Source organism: Zeugodacus cucurbitae, chromosome 2 (assembly GCF_028554725.1).
Source record: "Zeugodacus cucurbitae isolate PBARC_wt_2022May chromosome 2, idZeuCucr1.2, whole genome shotgun sequence".
NCBI classification, from domain to species: domain Eukaryota; kingdom Metazoa; phylum Arthropoda; class Insecta; order Diptera; family Tephritidae; genus Zeugodacus; species Zeugodacus cucurbitae.
This window is the reverse complement of record NC_071667.1, coordinates 28,420,036-28,437,251: the sequence shown is the minus strand read 5'-3', so window position 1 is coordinate 28,437,251 and position 17,216 is coordinate 28,420,036. Positions and strand designations below refer to the sequence as shown.

Here is a 17,216-nt window from a genome sequence, read left to right as displayed (position 1 = left end):
TTCATAATTTCAAAAAATTAAATTCTATCAGCAGAAAAGTATCAAAATAGGCCGTTTGTGAACAAAAAAGTATCAAAAAAGATACAATTGCATCAAAACGGCAATGCTGTTAGTGACTAATGTATTCATTTATTTTACATATTCATACATCGTCGGCAGAAAGATTGCTTTGAAAACAACAAATTAAAATTTTTCAAATGACTATGTAGAATTCAATTCTATCATTTAAAAATTCACTTACTTAACAACCCAAAACCCCCCCCCCCCCCCCCCTGCGTTCGCCCCTGTAGAGATATATGCAATCACACACCAAATGGAGTGGGGTGAGAATGACGTTGTTAGTGGAACGCAGTAAACATATTAACATAAGCGTTAAACAACGAAATGTTCCCACCATCCGGTTCTCTTGGATAGTAAATAACTTAGCTTTCATTACATAGTTTTTTCTGAATATTGTTATTTACACCAAAAAGCATTTCGTCGGTGTTGTAAAGCTCACATAATATATTGTAAGCGCTTTCAAATAACAGCACTGAAAATTAATACTCGTAACAGCATGAAATAATATTTAGGGTTCTCACCTGTTTGTTAAGAGTGCAGTTTCACGCTAGTTTTCTGCACTTATACTCGTAGGTAAAGGTCAAAGCTTTAAAGCGATGTGCTTTTCTCCACACTACGGTTATTTTAATGGAAAAAGGTAAATACTTAGTAAACTCGCTCGCAGTTGAAAATTACATACTCTATAAATTTTTTAGAGTCACAGGCGTGCAGAATATCTCGAGGGATCAGCAAAATTTTACTTTCTCAGCGTCCGTTCTGTATTATGTAGGTTCGTAACCGAAGAATCCACCGTATAGACAACTTAATTAACAAAAACTTATACATTTCTCATATAAGAGTTATATATGAGGGTTAAAATGGTACTTATTTCTGTCTTACATGTGGACCAGTTCAGAGCATATATCAAAACTGTTGGCAACAGCAGTATGTACGCTAACTAAAGAGATAATATTATTGGTATACATCTGATATCGTTTACTCGATTTAGCGTCATTGAGTTTGACATAAAGGAATGGAACCTGGAAAAGTCTTAAGCTATTAAAGATAAGAGCAGCAGATTTTAGGATACATAATATGTACATACAAATATAGTGCGGCAATAAAACCGATTTGAATGTATAGTATTCGAATGTTGGTCACGGTTACGTCACAGATGGTCCATCCATTGAGTCAAATTTTAGATGACCCGGTCAAGCATATAGACTGATAACTATCCAATGACACCCGTCCAAGGTCTGAAAAAGTCGAACGGTGTGTTACCACAATCTTGGTGGCCAATCGATCGGCACAAAACGTGAAATTATCTGCTCACCGAATTGTGCTCTCAATAAATCCATTGATTGAAGCGATGTGAGGGAAGTGGTGCCGTCATGTTAAAACCAAATATCGCCAAGATCATGAGTATCAATTTCAGGCATCAAGTAGTCGATTATCATCGTGCAATAACGATCGTCATTGACGGTTACGTTCTCACCGGCATCATTTTCGAAGAAATATGGTCCGATGATTCCACCGGCCCACACCAAACTGTTTTTTTTTTCTGGATAATAAGGCAACTTTTGAATCTTTGCAGGTTACTCCTCGTTACATACCCATTGAGTCTGAAATGGGTCTCATCGCTGAACAGAATTTGGTTCGAAAACGTCGGATCTTCTGGGAACTTCTCAAGAGCCCATAGAGCGAAGCGATGTCGCTTGAAAAGTTCGAGCAGCTTCAGTTCTTGCCCAAGCTGTATTTTGTACGCTTTAAATTTACGATCTCGACGTAAAATGCGTAAATTGGTTCCATACTTCAGTCGAAATTGCTGCGAATGGCGCCGAATCGACTCTCCACGGTTTTCTTATATTTTCTTCGGACGTGATCTATTCGCTCGAATATTATCCAATAATATACATATATGTTGGGCGTCCAGATTTGTGGTAGTTTTGCGAAGTAATAAGCCCTTACGTTGACCATACGTTGCTCGAAGCGCTTGAAACACATTCTTTACAGAATGTCAATTTTCGTAATAAAATTGAACAATTTGTAAAGGTTGTTCAGGCGTAAGTCTTTCCATGATAAAATGTTAATCAATACTGAACAAAATTAACACGACAGCTTGACACAAGTCACGTGTGATCTGTCAAAAAAGGCTATTGAAAACAAGTAAGGAAAGGCTAAGTTCGACCGAACATTTTATACTCTCCGAATTTATTGATATATTTTTATTAAGATAACACACAAGTTGACTGAATTTGAAATCCTATAATTAGGTATATGAGAGCTAGGGGAAGTTACACTATTAGAATAAAAATATTTCCTCTAAATTAAATTAAGATACCTGAGAGATTTACCGAAATTTACTTTAAAAAATTACTATGGGGCACTGAACACTTCATATTCGATATTCGGGGCTTTGAAAAGTTATAGTCCGATTTCGACAATTTTTTCACAAGTGATGCCACAGATATATACGTATTTGTGTAAAGTTTTATTTCGCTATCTTCATTGGTTCCTTATGTAGATATTATAATGTGAAGGAATAAGATGGAGTTCAAAATTGAGTTACATGGGAAGTTGTCGTGGTTGTGAACCGATTTCATCAATTTTCCACACGTGTCATCAGGGTGTCAAGAAAATATTATATACCGAATTTCATTCGAATCGGTCGAGTAGTTCCTGAGGTATGGTTTTTGACCCATAAGTGGGCGATGCCAGGCTCATTTTCCATTTTGTAAAAAAATCTCAGTGCAGCATCCTTCTGCAATTTCTTCTATAAAATTTAGTCTTTCTGACGTTTTTCGTTAGTGAGTGCACTCGTTTAAGCTTTAATGAGTTTTTGGAAGAAATGTCTGAGATGGGTCTTAACCAAATTAACTTAATTCCGAACAAGTTTGGTAAATTCTTAGATTTGGTCTATGTTGATAATACTTCAACAGTTTCTGTGGTCCGATCTGATCCTTTAGTTTTGCCAGAGGACTCTTATCACCCTGTCTTGGAAATTAATATCGAAATCATAGACGAATTACTTGTATACAACAAACAGGACCTTTGTTCTCGGTTCAACTTTGCGAAAGCTAACTTCAAAAAGATTTATTGTGAACTTTCTAAATTGACTTGGCCTGATTACAGTGGTAATATTGAATTAAATGTATCACATTTTAATGAAACAATTTTTAATATTTTTGAAAGATTTGTTCCGAAATGTTTTATTACCCAAAAAAAAGTTCAAATTTGTGGTATTCGAATGAGCTATGTAAATTAAAAAATAAAAAAGCTCGTGCTTTTAAACTTTATAAAAAAACTGGAGCTCTTGTTGACTATTTAAAATATTCTAAATTGCGTCAACAGTTTGAGGAACTTAACAAAAAATGTTATAAAAACTACATAATCAAAGTAAAAAATAATATTATTCGTAATCCGAAATTGTTTTATGGTTTCGTTAACTCCAAATGCAGGATTTCCAATTTTCCGTCCGCGATGAAATATAAATCAACAATGTCAAGTGACAATTATATTATTTCTAATATGTTTGCAGAATTCTTCAAATCCAATTATTGTTCAAACTACCCTATGAATGTGCCATATCATCAAGTGTTATGTCCGATTACTGTAATTAACACACCAATTATTTCTGATACAAATGTCTTAAATTATTTAGTTACGTTAAAAAAATCGTTTAAATATGGCCCTGATATGATTCCCTCAAGTTTCTTAAAAATTGAGCAAAATATATCTATCTGCCCTTAACTAAGCTTTTTAACCTATCTCTTAAACAAAGTATTTTTCCGTCAATGTGGAAAAACTCTTTTATATTACCCTTGCATAAAAGCGGAGTTAGATCATCTGTTGAGAACTATGGGGGATAGCTAAAATGTCAGCTATACCCAAACTTTTTGAAGCTATTCTCACTGACCAAATAACTTTCTTAATCTCTCCTTTAATTTCATTTTCTCAGCATGGATTTTGTAAAGGGAAATCTACAGTAACAGACTTGCTTGAATTTGTAAACCATGTGTCAATGGGTTTTAGGGATAATAAGAATACTGATGTTATATATACAGACTTTAGTATAGCATTCGATAGAGTAAACCACTCAATTCTTTTGCAAAAACTGGATCTTCTTGGTTTTCAACCAAGACTTCTTGAATGGATATCCTCATATCTTACTAACAGAAAACAACAAGTTTTATTTAATAATACATTATCCGATTCAATTAGTGTCACTTCAGGGGTTCCACAGGGTAGTCATCTCGACCCGATTCTGTTCTTGTTGTTCATCAATGATATACCTTCTGTAATTTAGTTTTCAGAAATTTTATTATATGCGGATGATGTAAAACTTTTTAAATCATATACTTCTCATAACGAAAGGACTGAGTTGCAATCGGATTTAAATAATTTAGTTACTTGGTGTCACAAAAATGATATGCCACTGAATCTTAAAAAATGTAAAACGATGTGCTTTTCCCGTAGAACTGTTGATCTTTCTCCCTATGTAATAAATAACTTCAGTTTAGAGCAAGTTTTTGGCTTTGTTGATTTAGGAGTTACTTTGGACCCTAAACTAAATTTTAATTCTCATGTAAATTCAATTGTCTTAAAAGCTAAAGGTGCTCTTAGCTTTGTTAAACGTTGGTCTAAAGGATTTAGTGATCCGTATATTACTAAAATTCTTTTTACAACATTTTTAAGGCCTATATTGGAGTATGGTTCTGTGGTATGGAATCCTAGCTATTAATCCCATTCTGATAAGTTTGAGTCCGTTCAAAAACAATTTCTACTTTTTGCTTTAGGCCACTTATATTGGGATTCAAGTTTGAATCTTCCCCCGTATACTAGTCGTTTAAAACTTATAAATCTTCCCACACTCACTAGTCGCAGAGAAATGCTAGGTATAATATTCCTAGTAAAACTTCTGAATGGTTTAGTTTGTGGTTCATTCCTATTGTCTGATATTAAGTTTAATATCCCATTGCGTTCAACTAAGCAGTTTAGACCATTACTTCTAAAATCTTCTAGAACAAATTTTGAGTTAAACGAACCATTTCACTGAATATGTCAGGATTTTAATTCTCATTCCAGCACATTTGATCCATCTGACTCAATATTTAGCATCAAAAAAACTATTTTGTCTTCTCTTAATAAGTAATATTCAGAAATTTTTAACTTTTTGTTTTTATCAATTTTTAAATCTCAGCTGTTGAAATGTTTCTTTCTGTAGTTGAGCAGTTTGAGAACTGAACGCTTAAAAATCTCTTGCCTTTCTAGACTCGGCAAATTCCGCTCGTATGCGGACTGTGCCCCACGCGTCGGTTGGGCGGGAGGAGGGTAATCGTTTGGGTTTATTATTATTGAGATAACCCACTTGTAGTAATTTTCAACCTAACCTTTGTATGGGAGGTGGGCGTGGTTATTATCCGATTTCAACTAATTTCATGGTGTGTGGTGGGGTACGAAAGAGAACTAAATAAAAAAATTACATCCAAATATGCCCTTTCCTAGTGCGATCCTTTCTTCCAAATTTTACTTTTATAACTTTATTTATGGCTTAGTTATGACACTTTATGTGTTTTCGGTTTTCGCCATTTTGTGGGCGTGGCAGTGGTCCGATTTTGCCCATTTTCGAAAGCAACCCTCTCACGATCCCAATGAACAGTTTCATCAAGATATCTTAATTTTTACTCAAGCACGGACCGACGGACAGACAGACATTCGGATTTTGACTCGTCTCGTCACCCTGATCATTTTGATATACATAACCCTATATCTAACTCATTTAGTTTTATGACTTACAAACAACCGTTATGTGAACAAAACTATAATACTATTCAGCAACTTTTGTTGCGACAGTATAAAAATGCCTCTATTTGGTTCACTCGTTATATCTTTAATTACACTGGTAGACACATAATTTGTGACATGAAAATTCGTAGATGTTCCTAATGTAGTTTGATACCCTGAAGTCAATTCTGAAAACAGAATTTTTCTATCACCCCCAGATATTCTGTAACCTGCGGCTTCAGATTTTACAATACATAAAATTTCATTATATTGCATAAATTTTCATGTGATCAGGGATTTATCCGGTTTAGACCGGTTCTGCCTGCTTGTTTGCAGTAAACAGCGTATTTTACGACCATTTTATTTTACAAAATTTATCAGTAGACTAACGGTGTCCGAATCGGTTACTTGTTCTATGTTTGGATAGCAAAACGTTTTTGAATTCTCATTCTTTTACGTTTTAGAAATTACTGTATTTAAGATTTTTAGGTACAATGCAGTGCGTAAATAGTGCCAACAGTTTTGGTTATGTGTGCGGAGAACTAACTTTTGTGCTAAAAGCTTACTAACGGCATTTTGGTGTTAAAGTTGGGGACCAAGACAAAGCATGGCCCTTCATATCTGTTGTAAAACTTGTGTAACATTGTTAACAGCTTTGTTAACAGGTTGAATTCGTAAAATGCCCTTTGCAGTTCCAATGTTTGGAGAAAACCTAAAGACCTTGTTAGAGACTGCTATTCTTGCCTCACGAATATTAAAGGTATTGGACCGAGGTCGAAACTTACGGTTAAGTACTGTAATTTACCATAAGCTTAACACCTGTCAAACACAGTGAAAAACTTCCTATTCCAAAAGCACCAGAACTTTGCAGTCTCAATGAAGAACTATAAATGACAACCGATCCTTTATTTGATTTACAAGGATGTTCCATAGTTACGCATCTAATATCAGTATCATATTCCAGCATAAGAAAATTCATCAAGCTACTTGGCTGTCTCCGGATCGAAACACGCGCAACCAGATCGATCATGTTGTGATAGATGGACGACATGTATCCAGTGTTTTTGATGTGCGTACGCTTTGTGGTCCCAACATCGACTGGGACCACTATCTTGTAGCAGCTAAGATACGCACCCGCCTCTGTGTAGAAAAGCGCACACGTCAACAAACTCAAGGAAGGTTCGACATCGAGAAGCTGCAATCACAACCGATAGCCGAACGATTTTCTACTCGACTTGCACTCCTGCTCTCTAAGAGCACTCATCAGCGTCTCGGTATAAGGGAACTGTGGGACGGCATATCAAACTCCTTACGTACAGCTGCAACAGAAACCATTGGCTTTCGGAAAAGTAAAAAAAAAAACAGCTGGTATGATGAGGATTGTCGTCTCGCAGTGGAGAGAAAACAGACTGCCTACCTCGCAATGTTGTGATTGACCGCAACACGAGCGGGATGGGAAAGATACCGAGAGCTGATGCTCGAAAATTTTACAAAAAGATCCGGCGACTAACTGAAGATTTCAAGACCCGAGCACACTCCTGTAGGACCCCCAAAGGTGATCTTGTGGTTGAGTATACTGTGTTTGTGGAGGGAACACTTCTCCAGCCTGCTGAATGGCAGTGAAAGTACAACACCAGAAGATGGCAAACCCGATTCCCCAATCGACGATGATGGAACAGATGTTCCATTGCCCGACCGTGAAGAAATTAGAATAGCAATTACTCTCTTGAAGAACAACAAGGCGGCGGGGGCCGATGGATTACCGGCCGAACTATTCAAATATGGTGGCGAAGAGCTGATAAGGTGCATGCATTAGCTTTTTTGCGGAATATGGTCGGAAGAAAGCATGCCCGATGCTTGGAATCTCAGTGTACTCTGTCCAATCCACAAAAAGGGAGACCCCACAATCTGCGCCAACTACCGTGGGATAAGCCTTAAGGTTCTATCGAGCGTACTATGTGAAAGACTAAAGTCCATCGTCAACAAACTGATTGGACCTTATCAGTGTGCCTTTAGACCTATAAAATCAACAAGACGAAATATCTCCTATCATCCAACAAACAGTCAGCGTATTCGCGTCTTGGCTCCCATGTCACTGTTGACAGTCATAACTTTAAAGTTGTAGATAATTTCGTATACCTGGGCACCAGGATCAAGACCGATAATAACGTCAGCCTTGAAATCCAACGCAGAATCACTATTGCCAATAAGTGCTATTAAAGTAGTGCAATTGAAAAGTAGAGTTCTCTCTCGACGAACAAAAACTAAACTCTACAAGTTCCTCATCATTCCCGTCCTACTTTAGGGCGTAGAAGCGTGGACGGTGTCAACATCCGATGAGACAGCACAAGGAGTTTTCGAGAGAAAGGTTTTGCGGAAGATTTATGGTCCCTTAAACATTGGCAACGGCGAATACAGTAGACGATGGAATGATGAGCGGTATGTGTTATTCGACGACATAGACATAGTCCAGCGAATAAAAAGACAGCGGCTACGTTGGCTAGGTCATGTTGTTCGAAAGGACGAAAGCGCCCCAGCTCTGAAAGTTTTCGATGCAGTACCCGCTGGGGGAAGCCGAGGAAGAGGGAGGCCTCCACTCCGATGGAAGGACCAGGTGGAGAAGGACCTGTCTTCACTTGGTATTACCATTTGGCGCCAAATTGCCAAAAGGAGAGATGCGTTGCGCGCTGTTGTGGACTCGGCTACAACCGCGTAAGCGGTGTCTACGCCAGTCAAGAAGAAGAAGAAGAAAACTTTGTTCTGTTTAGTTCACAAAAAACAAGACAGTCATACAAACAAGCAATTACTTTTTTACGATTTTCTTTATTTTTTGTTTTATATTTTGGGACATTAATTTAATTAACCATATTTTGATAATTACACGTACAATTACAATTACAATTACATTTATATATAATAACTTATAAACACTTATTGCCAATTAGATTTCTTGCAATAGTTTTCAGCTTTAAGAAGCAATTTCTTTATTATTAATGTGTTCTATTATTATTTTAAATATTTTTGCAAAATATTTCCTCTCCATCATAGGTGCTGCATCATAGGTCGACGACTGCTTATTTGTTATTTAAATCGATTTTAAATCTATACATTTTAACTACTAACGTTTTACATAAATAGTTTGTGCTTGCATATATGCAGATACACACATACATACATACAAACTAATGTATGTACTTATGTATATATGTATGTATGTATTAAACTATAGCGCTTGAATTTAATGGAAAAACAATTAATGATTCTTACATTTTTCTTTAGTGTCCTCTCTTCCGCAGCATTAAGTACACATAAGTGCCGCTTTACATCTGTTTACATATGTATATTTTGTCACGTAATTTATATTAATGTACATTTTTAAAATACAAACATGCATACATTCACATCGTCATCAGCATTGTTAGCTAAAATGCTTATAGTACAGTCAGAGTTGAAAGTATGCAACACTCGTGTGCTTATTATAAATATATATGTAATATTAAAAAATGCTGATTTATAATCAATTAATATAAGTTTCTTAGTTGTATTTAAATATGCATTAACAGTTATTGTAATTTAGTTTAATTTTTTATATTATCTATGTAAGTATGTTTGTATTGTTATTTTTACAAATATTTCATTTCAATTTACTCTTTTCATTATCTAAAATACAGTTGAAGTGATTCTCGTCTGCACATACATGCATACATATGTATGTATGTATGTCTGACAACGCCAATACATATTTACTGCATACTTTACTCTCACTGTGACGGCTTTTTCGTTTCGTATTAATTGTAGTTTACCAATATTTAGTTTACAGTTACACTTAACTAAATTACAGTTAAACATTCGAATGTGTTGTGGTATTTATGTATTTGAACCCATTAGTTACTAAGATTTTTACATAAATGCGCTTAAATCAATTTACACACACACATATACCAAAATCAATAAGGAATTACAAGTAACGATATCATTTCTCACCTGCTTCTTACTTAAACTACTGTACTTACATTCATTTGAAAAAATTCACTATTTTTAAATGTGTTGATTTTATGCTCTGCTGTCCGTGTGTTTCTTACTTCAACTTGTGTAGTGTTACATTATTAATTAGTTAATTAATCAATTGAATTAGTTAGTAGGTTGCTGGTGAGCGCCAGTGGAACTGTTTAACACCAGTGCGTTAGTTACTTATGGTACCTGATCTCATGGTTCTCATTCTCTCTCTTTATAGCATTACCTAGATAGTCGGATCTGCTTGTTTCATTAACGATCTTGCATGTAGGCAGAAACTAATATTTTCTTGATAATCGTCATCTTTGTTTTACACTAGTTCATTTGTTCAGTCTTTTTACGAGAAATTCCTAACAATGCAAATGAAATGCGTAACTTTATAAATGTTGGTGGAAATCTTTATGAAGATTTCTGCCTTATGCACTCAATAAAAAAATATGTGCAAAAGCAAACTTTCTCGAAAAAAATTGTAACCGCAAGTCTCTTCAACGTAGTCATCAAGCCACCAGATTGCAATAATTACTTTATTTTATTCATTTTATGGATATAAAATTCTGAAAGAGATGGCAACCACACTCCGTTTCCACAAATATTTGAAACTGTAAGTCATCATCAAACCTGTTTTGCCCGATAGCCAAATCAAAATAATCATTATACTCTCGCAACAAAAGTTGCTAAGAGGGTATTATAGTTCAGTTCACATAACGGTTGTTTGGAAGTCATAAAACTAAACGAGTTAGATATAGGGTTATATATATCAAAATGATCAGGATGACGAGACGAGTCCAAATCCGAATATCTGTCTGTCTGTCCATCCGTGCAACGGATAACTTGAGTAAAAAATTGAGATATCTTGACGAAACTTGGCACACATGTTCCTTGGGACCGTGAGAGGGTTGCTTTCGAAGTTTATATAAGTAAAATTTGGAACAAAGGATCACACTAGGAAGGGGCATATTTGGATGTAATTTTTTTGGGGAAGTGGGCGTGGCCCCACCCCCGAATCGGTTATTTGCAAATATCTCGCAAATCAATGAAGCTATATAAACCAAACTCTCTGCAGTCGGTTCTCTTACGTACCCCATCATACACCATGAAAATAGTTGAAATCGTATAATAACCACGCCTACCTCTCATACAAAGGTTATGTTGAAAATAACTAAAAGTGGATTATCTCACTAACGAAAAACGTCAGAAACACTAAATTTTACAGAAGAAATTGCAGCAGGAAGCCGCACTCAGATTTTTTTACAAAACTGAAAATGGGCGTGGCATCGCCCACTTATGGGTCAAAAACTATATCTCAGGAACTGCTCTACAAATTCGAATAAAATTCGGTAAAAATCGGTTCACAATCACGACAACTTCCCATGTAACTCAATTTTGAACTTTATCTTAATCCTTTACTTTATAATATATACATAAGGAACCAATGAAGATAGCGAAATAAAACTTTACAGAAATACTGTATATGATCTGTGGCGTCACTTGTGAAAATCGGAATTTGTCGAAATCGGACTATAACTTTTGAAGGCCTCGAATATGAAGAATTCAGTGCCCCATGGTAAATTTTCACCGAAAATTTCGGTAAATCTCTCAAATATTTTAATTTCTAATAGTCTGTCTCTATACCAAAAATGGTTAAAATCGGGTCATAACTTCCCCTAGCTCTCATATATCTAATTATAGGATTTTCAATTTCAAATCAATAAATTGCGAGAGTATAAAATGTTCGGTAGTTTAAAATCCATTTCAAGAATGCAAGTAATATGGGAAATTGCAAAAGTTTCAAAAGAAGTCGGTGAAGTTACATTGAAAACTGCTTCTAGTTAATCCGATGCCTCAAGACAATTTAAGGTACTGAATCGTCTGACGAATTATGTATATATAGTAGAGAAAAGTTTTAGCTCTCTAAATTTAAACCGACTGCACCCATAAAGTTTCCTATATGTATATATATGTATAGATTTATTCTGTCATAGATTTTTATGGTTGTACTTCCAAAACCAATTATGTAAGTCGTAAGTCCTCTTTATAGTTATGAAATGTATTTGGTGGGCTCTACGCGAATTGGCTGCTTTCAAAACATATTATGGACGGAAATTGAAAGTTAAGAATCTATTCTATCCCGCAAACAAACTACATTCATACTGAAGAAACCAAATTTTTTTACGAATTAAACAAAAACATGCTTTTGTTACACAATTCCTTTCCTGCCACAGCCAAGCCCTTTGTAAGTCCATTCCTTTGCAGCATTCAAAATCTACGCGTGTATATGCTAATTTCTTCATTTCGTTTTCTAACCATTTTTTTTTCACTTTTATTTTTCGTTTTTTTTTTTTAATTGAAGGACCAGACTTTTAGTTTAAAAATAATAATATTCCAAATGCACCACCAAAATGCTCGTCCCAAATAAAGTAGGTCTTATTCGACATATTCATCAAGTACATCCAAGTAATCGTCTCCCCATCGTTCGTGCTTTCGCACTTAAAAATATAGTTATCCTTTATCTTTACCGGGTCCAACACTAACGCCGAGTAAGTGTTCGCCTGCCATTAGACCGGCCGGTTGGTGCGCATAGTTTCTAATTTGGTGTAGCGATATCAGTTGATTGGGAAATGAATTCGTATTATTTTGATTGACATTTTTATTCTGGAAGCTGATAGCATCATAGAGATACGGCCGCTGCGTCATGGGATGGTGGCTAAGTGTGTTCAAGTGTGGCGGCATTGAATTGATTGGCGTGAATGCTGAATTGCTAGTGGTCTTCGTGATACTCGCCGCATCGTATGGTCCAACAGTGGATGGTGTAGACACTGGAATGAAAATAGTTAACATTTGAGAGTATAATTAAAGAGATCATTGAAGACTCGTCTGCATTGGGTGCGACGGTATATATAAAAAGCTTTTAATGTACATGATTACAAGAGTTAATAAATAATGTTAGTATATTAGATAACTCTCAGTGTGCTCTGCCCAATCCATTAAAAGGGAGACCCCACAATCTGCGCCAACTACCGTGGTATGAGTCTCCTCAATATCGCATATAAAGTCCTCGCGAGCGTATTGTGTGAATGATTATAGCCCACCGTCAACGAACTTATTGGACCTTATCAGTGTGGCTTTAGACCTTTAAAATCTTTCATGGACCAGATATTCGCCACGCGCCAAATTTTGGAAAAGACCCGAGTGAGATGAATCGACGCTCACCACTTTTTCATATATTTTAAAGCTGTTTTCGATAGCACCGAAAGGAGCCGCCTCAATGCCGCGATGTCTGAATTTGCTATCCCTACAAAACTAATACGGCTATGTAAACTGACGTTGAGGAACACCAAAAGCTCCGACCTCTCTGAGCCGTTCGATACCAATCGAGGCTTCAGACAAGGTGACTCACTATCGTGTGACTTCTTCAATTTATTGCTGGAAAAAATAATACGAGCTGCAGAGCTAAATAGAGAAGGTATAATCTTCTATAAGAGTTGCAGAGCTAAATAGAGAAGGTATAATCTTCTATAAGAGTAATATTGATATCATCGGAAGCAACAACAGCGCCGTTTGTTCTGTTTTTTTTTCAGACTTGATAAGGAAGCGAAGAGTACGGGTCTGGTGGGGAATGAGGACAAGACGAAATATCTCCTGTCATCAAACAAACAGTCAGCGTACTCGCGTCTTAGCTCCCACGTCACTGTTGGCAGTCATAACTTTGAAGTTGTAGATAGTTTCATCTACTTGGGAACGAACATTAACAACACCAACAATGTCAGCCTCGAAATCCAGAATCAACAACATAGGTGCAACTTTGGACTAAATAGGCAATTGAAAAGTACAGTCCTCTCTCGGCGAACCACAATTAAACTCTACAAGTCGCTTATTATTCCCGTCCTGATATATGTCGCTGAAGCGTGGACGATTACAACATCCGAATTTGATAAGCTTGGGGGTATCGAGAGAAAGGTTCTGCGCAAGATTTATGGTCCTCATAACATTAGCAACGGCGAATACCGCAGACGATGGAACGATAAGCTGTACGGTTTATACGACGGCATTGATATAGTTCAGCGAATAAAAAGACAGCGGCTACGCTGGCTAGGTCATGTTGTACGGATGGATGAAAACACCCCAGCTCTGAAAGTGTTCGATGCAGTACCCGCTGGAGGAAGCCGCGGAAGAGGGCGACCTCTATTCTGATGGAAAGACCAAGTGGAAAGTGACCTGGCGTCACTTGATGTTTCCAGTTGGCGCCAAAAAGCAAAAAGTTGGAATGAGTGGCGCGCTCTGGTGAATTCGGATATAATCGCTTAAAGCGGTTCCTACGCCATATATATGTATATACATATATTTCATAAGATTCTTACTACAGTACTTGTAATAATTTGAATGGGAACTCGCAACTCGTTCAATTCGACTTTGATACCCAATAAGAAAGATTATGTTAAAAAAGAAGGCCTTTGACAAATGTGTAAAGATTTGGAACCTGCAGTTTGTTTACTAACACTCAAGATGTTGCAAGAACCATCTTGATAAGAGTAGTGCGAAATATGGATATATACGATCAGCAGTGCCATCCATGAAACCAAATGGCAGCCTCCGAAGGAAAAATTAAATTTACCTACAGTTTCCGGAAAGAGTGCACTTAACTCTGAGGGTATTGCGGACCGGAGCCATGGCTAGATCATGTCAAAAAAGGTTGACAAACCTCTGGCGATCAGACCACTAGACTTCTATCCCTCTAATTTCTTTGGTATATTTGGACAACAACATGTGGATGTGTATAAGAAGTCATTCGATTTTCGAGTAATAAAACAAACTGATTAACTAATCTAAAAATAACGATACCGTAAACCAACTGACTCACCGATATCTTCCCGGCCATTGTCACTCATACGGTGATGCGCTTGCAGTTCACCGTGTCCGTTTGGTGGTCCACCAGAGACACCGGTTCCGCCGCCGCCACCGCCAGCGCTACTGCCACCACCAGAATTAACATTCGAAAAGTCCATGTGCTGTTGTGGTGGCTGTTGATGATGGTGTTGCTGACCGCCGTGTTGCTGTTGTTGTTGATGGTGGTGGTTGTGCTGCTGCTGCTGCTGCTGCTGCTGTTGGTGTTGTTGCTGTTGCTGTTGATGCATGACATCTGTCATGTTAGCGGCGGAATCTGGACTGACCTTAGGCCAATAGGAATGCTCGGTGGGTGCTATCGACACCGGCGGCAAACCGAGCGTCTGACGATTGTGTGGATTCGAATTTGATAAGCTACTCGCACTCGCACCGTTCACACCACCACCACCACTCGTACCGCCCGCAGTGCCACCTGCCATATTGCCACTGTTCACATTGCCGCCAGTCGCACTGTTAGCACTTCCGCCTAGGCTCGCGCCAGCACCGGTGGCATTAGCACTCGCTGTTAAAGCGGCAATCGGCGGTCGTTTGTCCGTGCGCTCGGCATGTTTCTGCATATGCTTGGTGAGATATGTCTCTTGTGTGTACGATTTCCCGCAATACTGGCAAATGTGTGTCTTCAGGTGCTTAGACTCCTTGTGCTTGGGTATATGATCGAGCAGTGAGGGCTCATCCGAGAAACACTTATAGCAGGAATTACATTTGAAGGGTTTGTCCGTTTGGTGGCAACGCGAGTGCGACTGCAGATTGGACAATTGTGAGAAAGCTTTCTGGCAGCCGGGATGTCGGCACTTGTAGGGCTTGTCGCCGGTGTGGGTGCGGATGTGTTGCTGCAGATGGGATAGTTGAGTGAATTTGCGTTGGCAAATCTCACAGCGGTACGGCTTGATGCCCAGGTGGATGCGTGTGTGTTGCGACAGGTAGGAAGAGTTTGCGAACGCCTTGGAGCACTGCGTGCACTTGTACGGTTTAGCTTCGCGCATGTGAATTTGTGTGTGCAGCTGGAGGTCCGCTTTCGAGCTGAAAATCTGAGAGCAGAAAAAGATGCGCAGAAGTGAATTAATTGCGAATCGTTAGGAAAAAATAGATATTGTGAATCATATGTATTTTTGATTATATATTTGATCGGCCTTTTCAGAGCTCTATTAACCTCTTTTAGGCTTTAAGTCTCACACCTTTTGCATATCATAACTACGATGCAAATTTAAATTAAATTAAAATTGATTCTATAGCTTACTTCACTTCTATTATCTCGAATTATCACTGAATTCTCAGCACATATCCATAACAACAACCACAGGTATAGAAAATGAATATTCAAATTGACGACATTTGATTAAATTCCATTCATTATACTATGCGGGAAATTCGACTTTTACCTTGGTATTGAGCTAAACTATTTTTCCAGGAGATTCCTCCGTTTTTCTAAGTGAGCATCTAAAATCGAAATATCTCCCCTGTTTGTCCTATAAATAAAATCGGTCCAATACATACATATGCACGTCTCGGCGGACAGTCGTATGGACTATTATTTATTTCATTAGCCATTAATGGACAAGCATCGAAACAAAATTTGTATTTACATTAAACGTACGAGCTTATTCAGTTTGCAACTAAAACATAGGAGAAGAGGCACGATGATTGATCTTAAGTACCTTCGCATCTTTGACATCCATGTGACGCGGTGAGCTGGTTGTCGATCCTACACTGCCACCCCCCACGCCATCGCTGGCAATATGATGATGGCGTCCCGCTGCAGCGTGGTGATGGTCCACGCTGTTGCTGGTCACAATAATGTGTTGATTAGGATTTGGATAAATGCGTGCTTTGCGACCGCGACCACCGCCACCGCCACCAGCACCACCGCTAACACTGCTGGCATTGCCGGAGCCAGCGGAAGCTATGCCGCCTCCACTGCTGCCGCCGCTATTGGCCGCTGTTGCACCGTTCGGTACCGTCGAACTAACAATCGCATTCGTGTCGACGGTCAGCTTTACAGCAAGTGAAGCGCCGTTGCCTACTGCATTATTGGTGTTGTTGTTGCCGCTGGCGACTGTCACAGCGGTTGATTGAGCAACACCTGTAGTGGTGCTAACTTTCTGTTGTTGTTGTGCAAGCAAATCATTACCGCTGGCATTGTTGGTATTAGTGGCTGACAGCTGCGCGTATTGTGCAGACAGTTGTTGTTGTTGTTGCTGCGTGGGATGCGGCTGTCCATGCTGCGGTTGGGTGGCTTGTTGATGATGCTGTTGTTGTTGCTGCTGCTGCTGCTGACTGTAGGATAATACCGATGAACGCAAATCGGCGGATGAGTTCGAAAATACGCTCAACGGTCCGAGCGCGACACGCTCGTTCAAACTGTTGCGCAATTGATCGATGGAGCGATGGACGGCATGTGTATAGTCACCACCGGCTGGTGGTATTTCGCCAATGAGCGGCGAATTGTGATGGTAGTCAAGACCGCCGCCAATTGGGCG

General features: G+C 38.3%; 1 protein-coding gene across 2 annotated transcripts in view; it reads right to left on the bottom strand.

The window, feature by feature from the left end:
• Window positions 1-9,275: 9,275 nt before the first annotated feature.
• LOC105213641 (zinc finger protein rotund) overlaps window positions 9,276-17,216 on the bottom strand; it is a 161,544-nt gene continuing 153,603 nt past the window's right edge. For both annotated transcript variants that reach the window (XM_029041251.2, XM_054228291.1), the window contains 2 exons: window positions 14,696-15,767; window positions 9,276-12,653 (listed from right to left, as the gene is read on the bottom strand). In XM_029041251.2, the coding sequence (XP_028897084.2) occupies window positions 12,337-12,653; window positions 14,696-15,767 (1,389 nt within the window). In that variant the 3' untranslated portion in view covers window positions 9,276-12,336. The remainder of the gene's footprint in view (window positions 12,654-14,695; window positions 15,768-17,216) is intronic.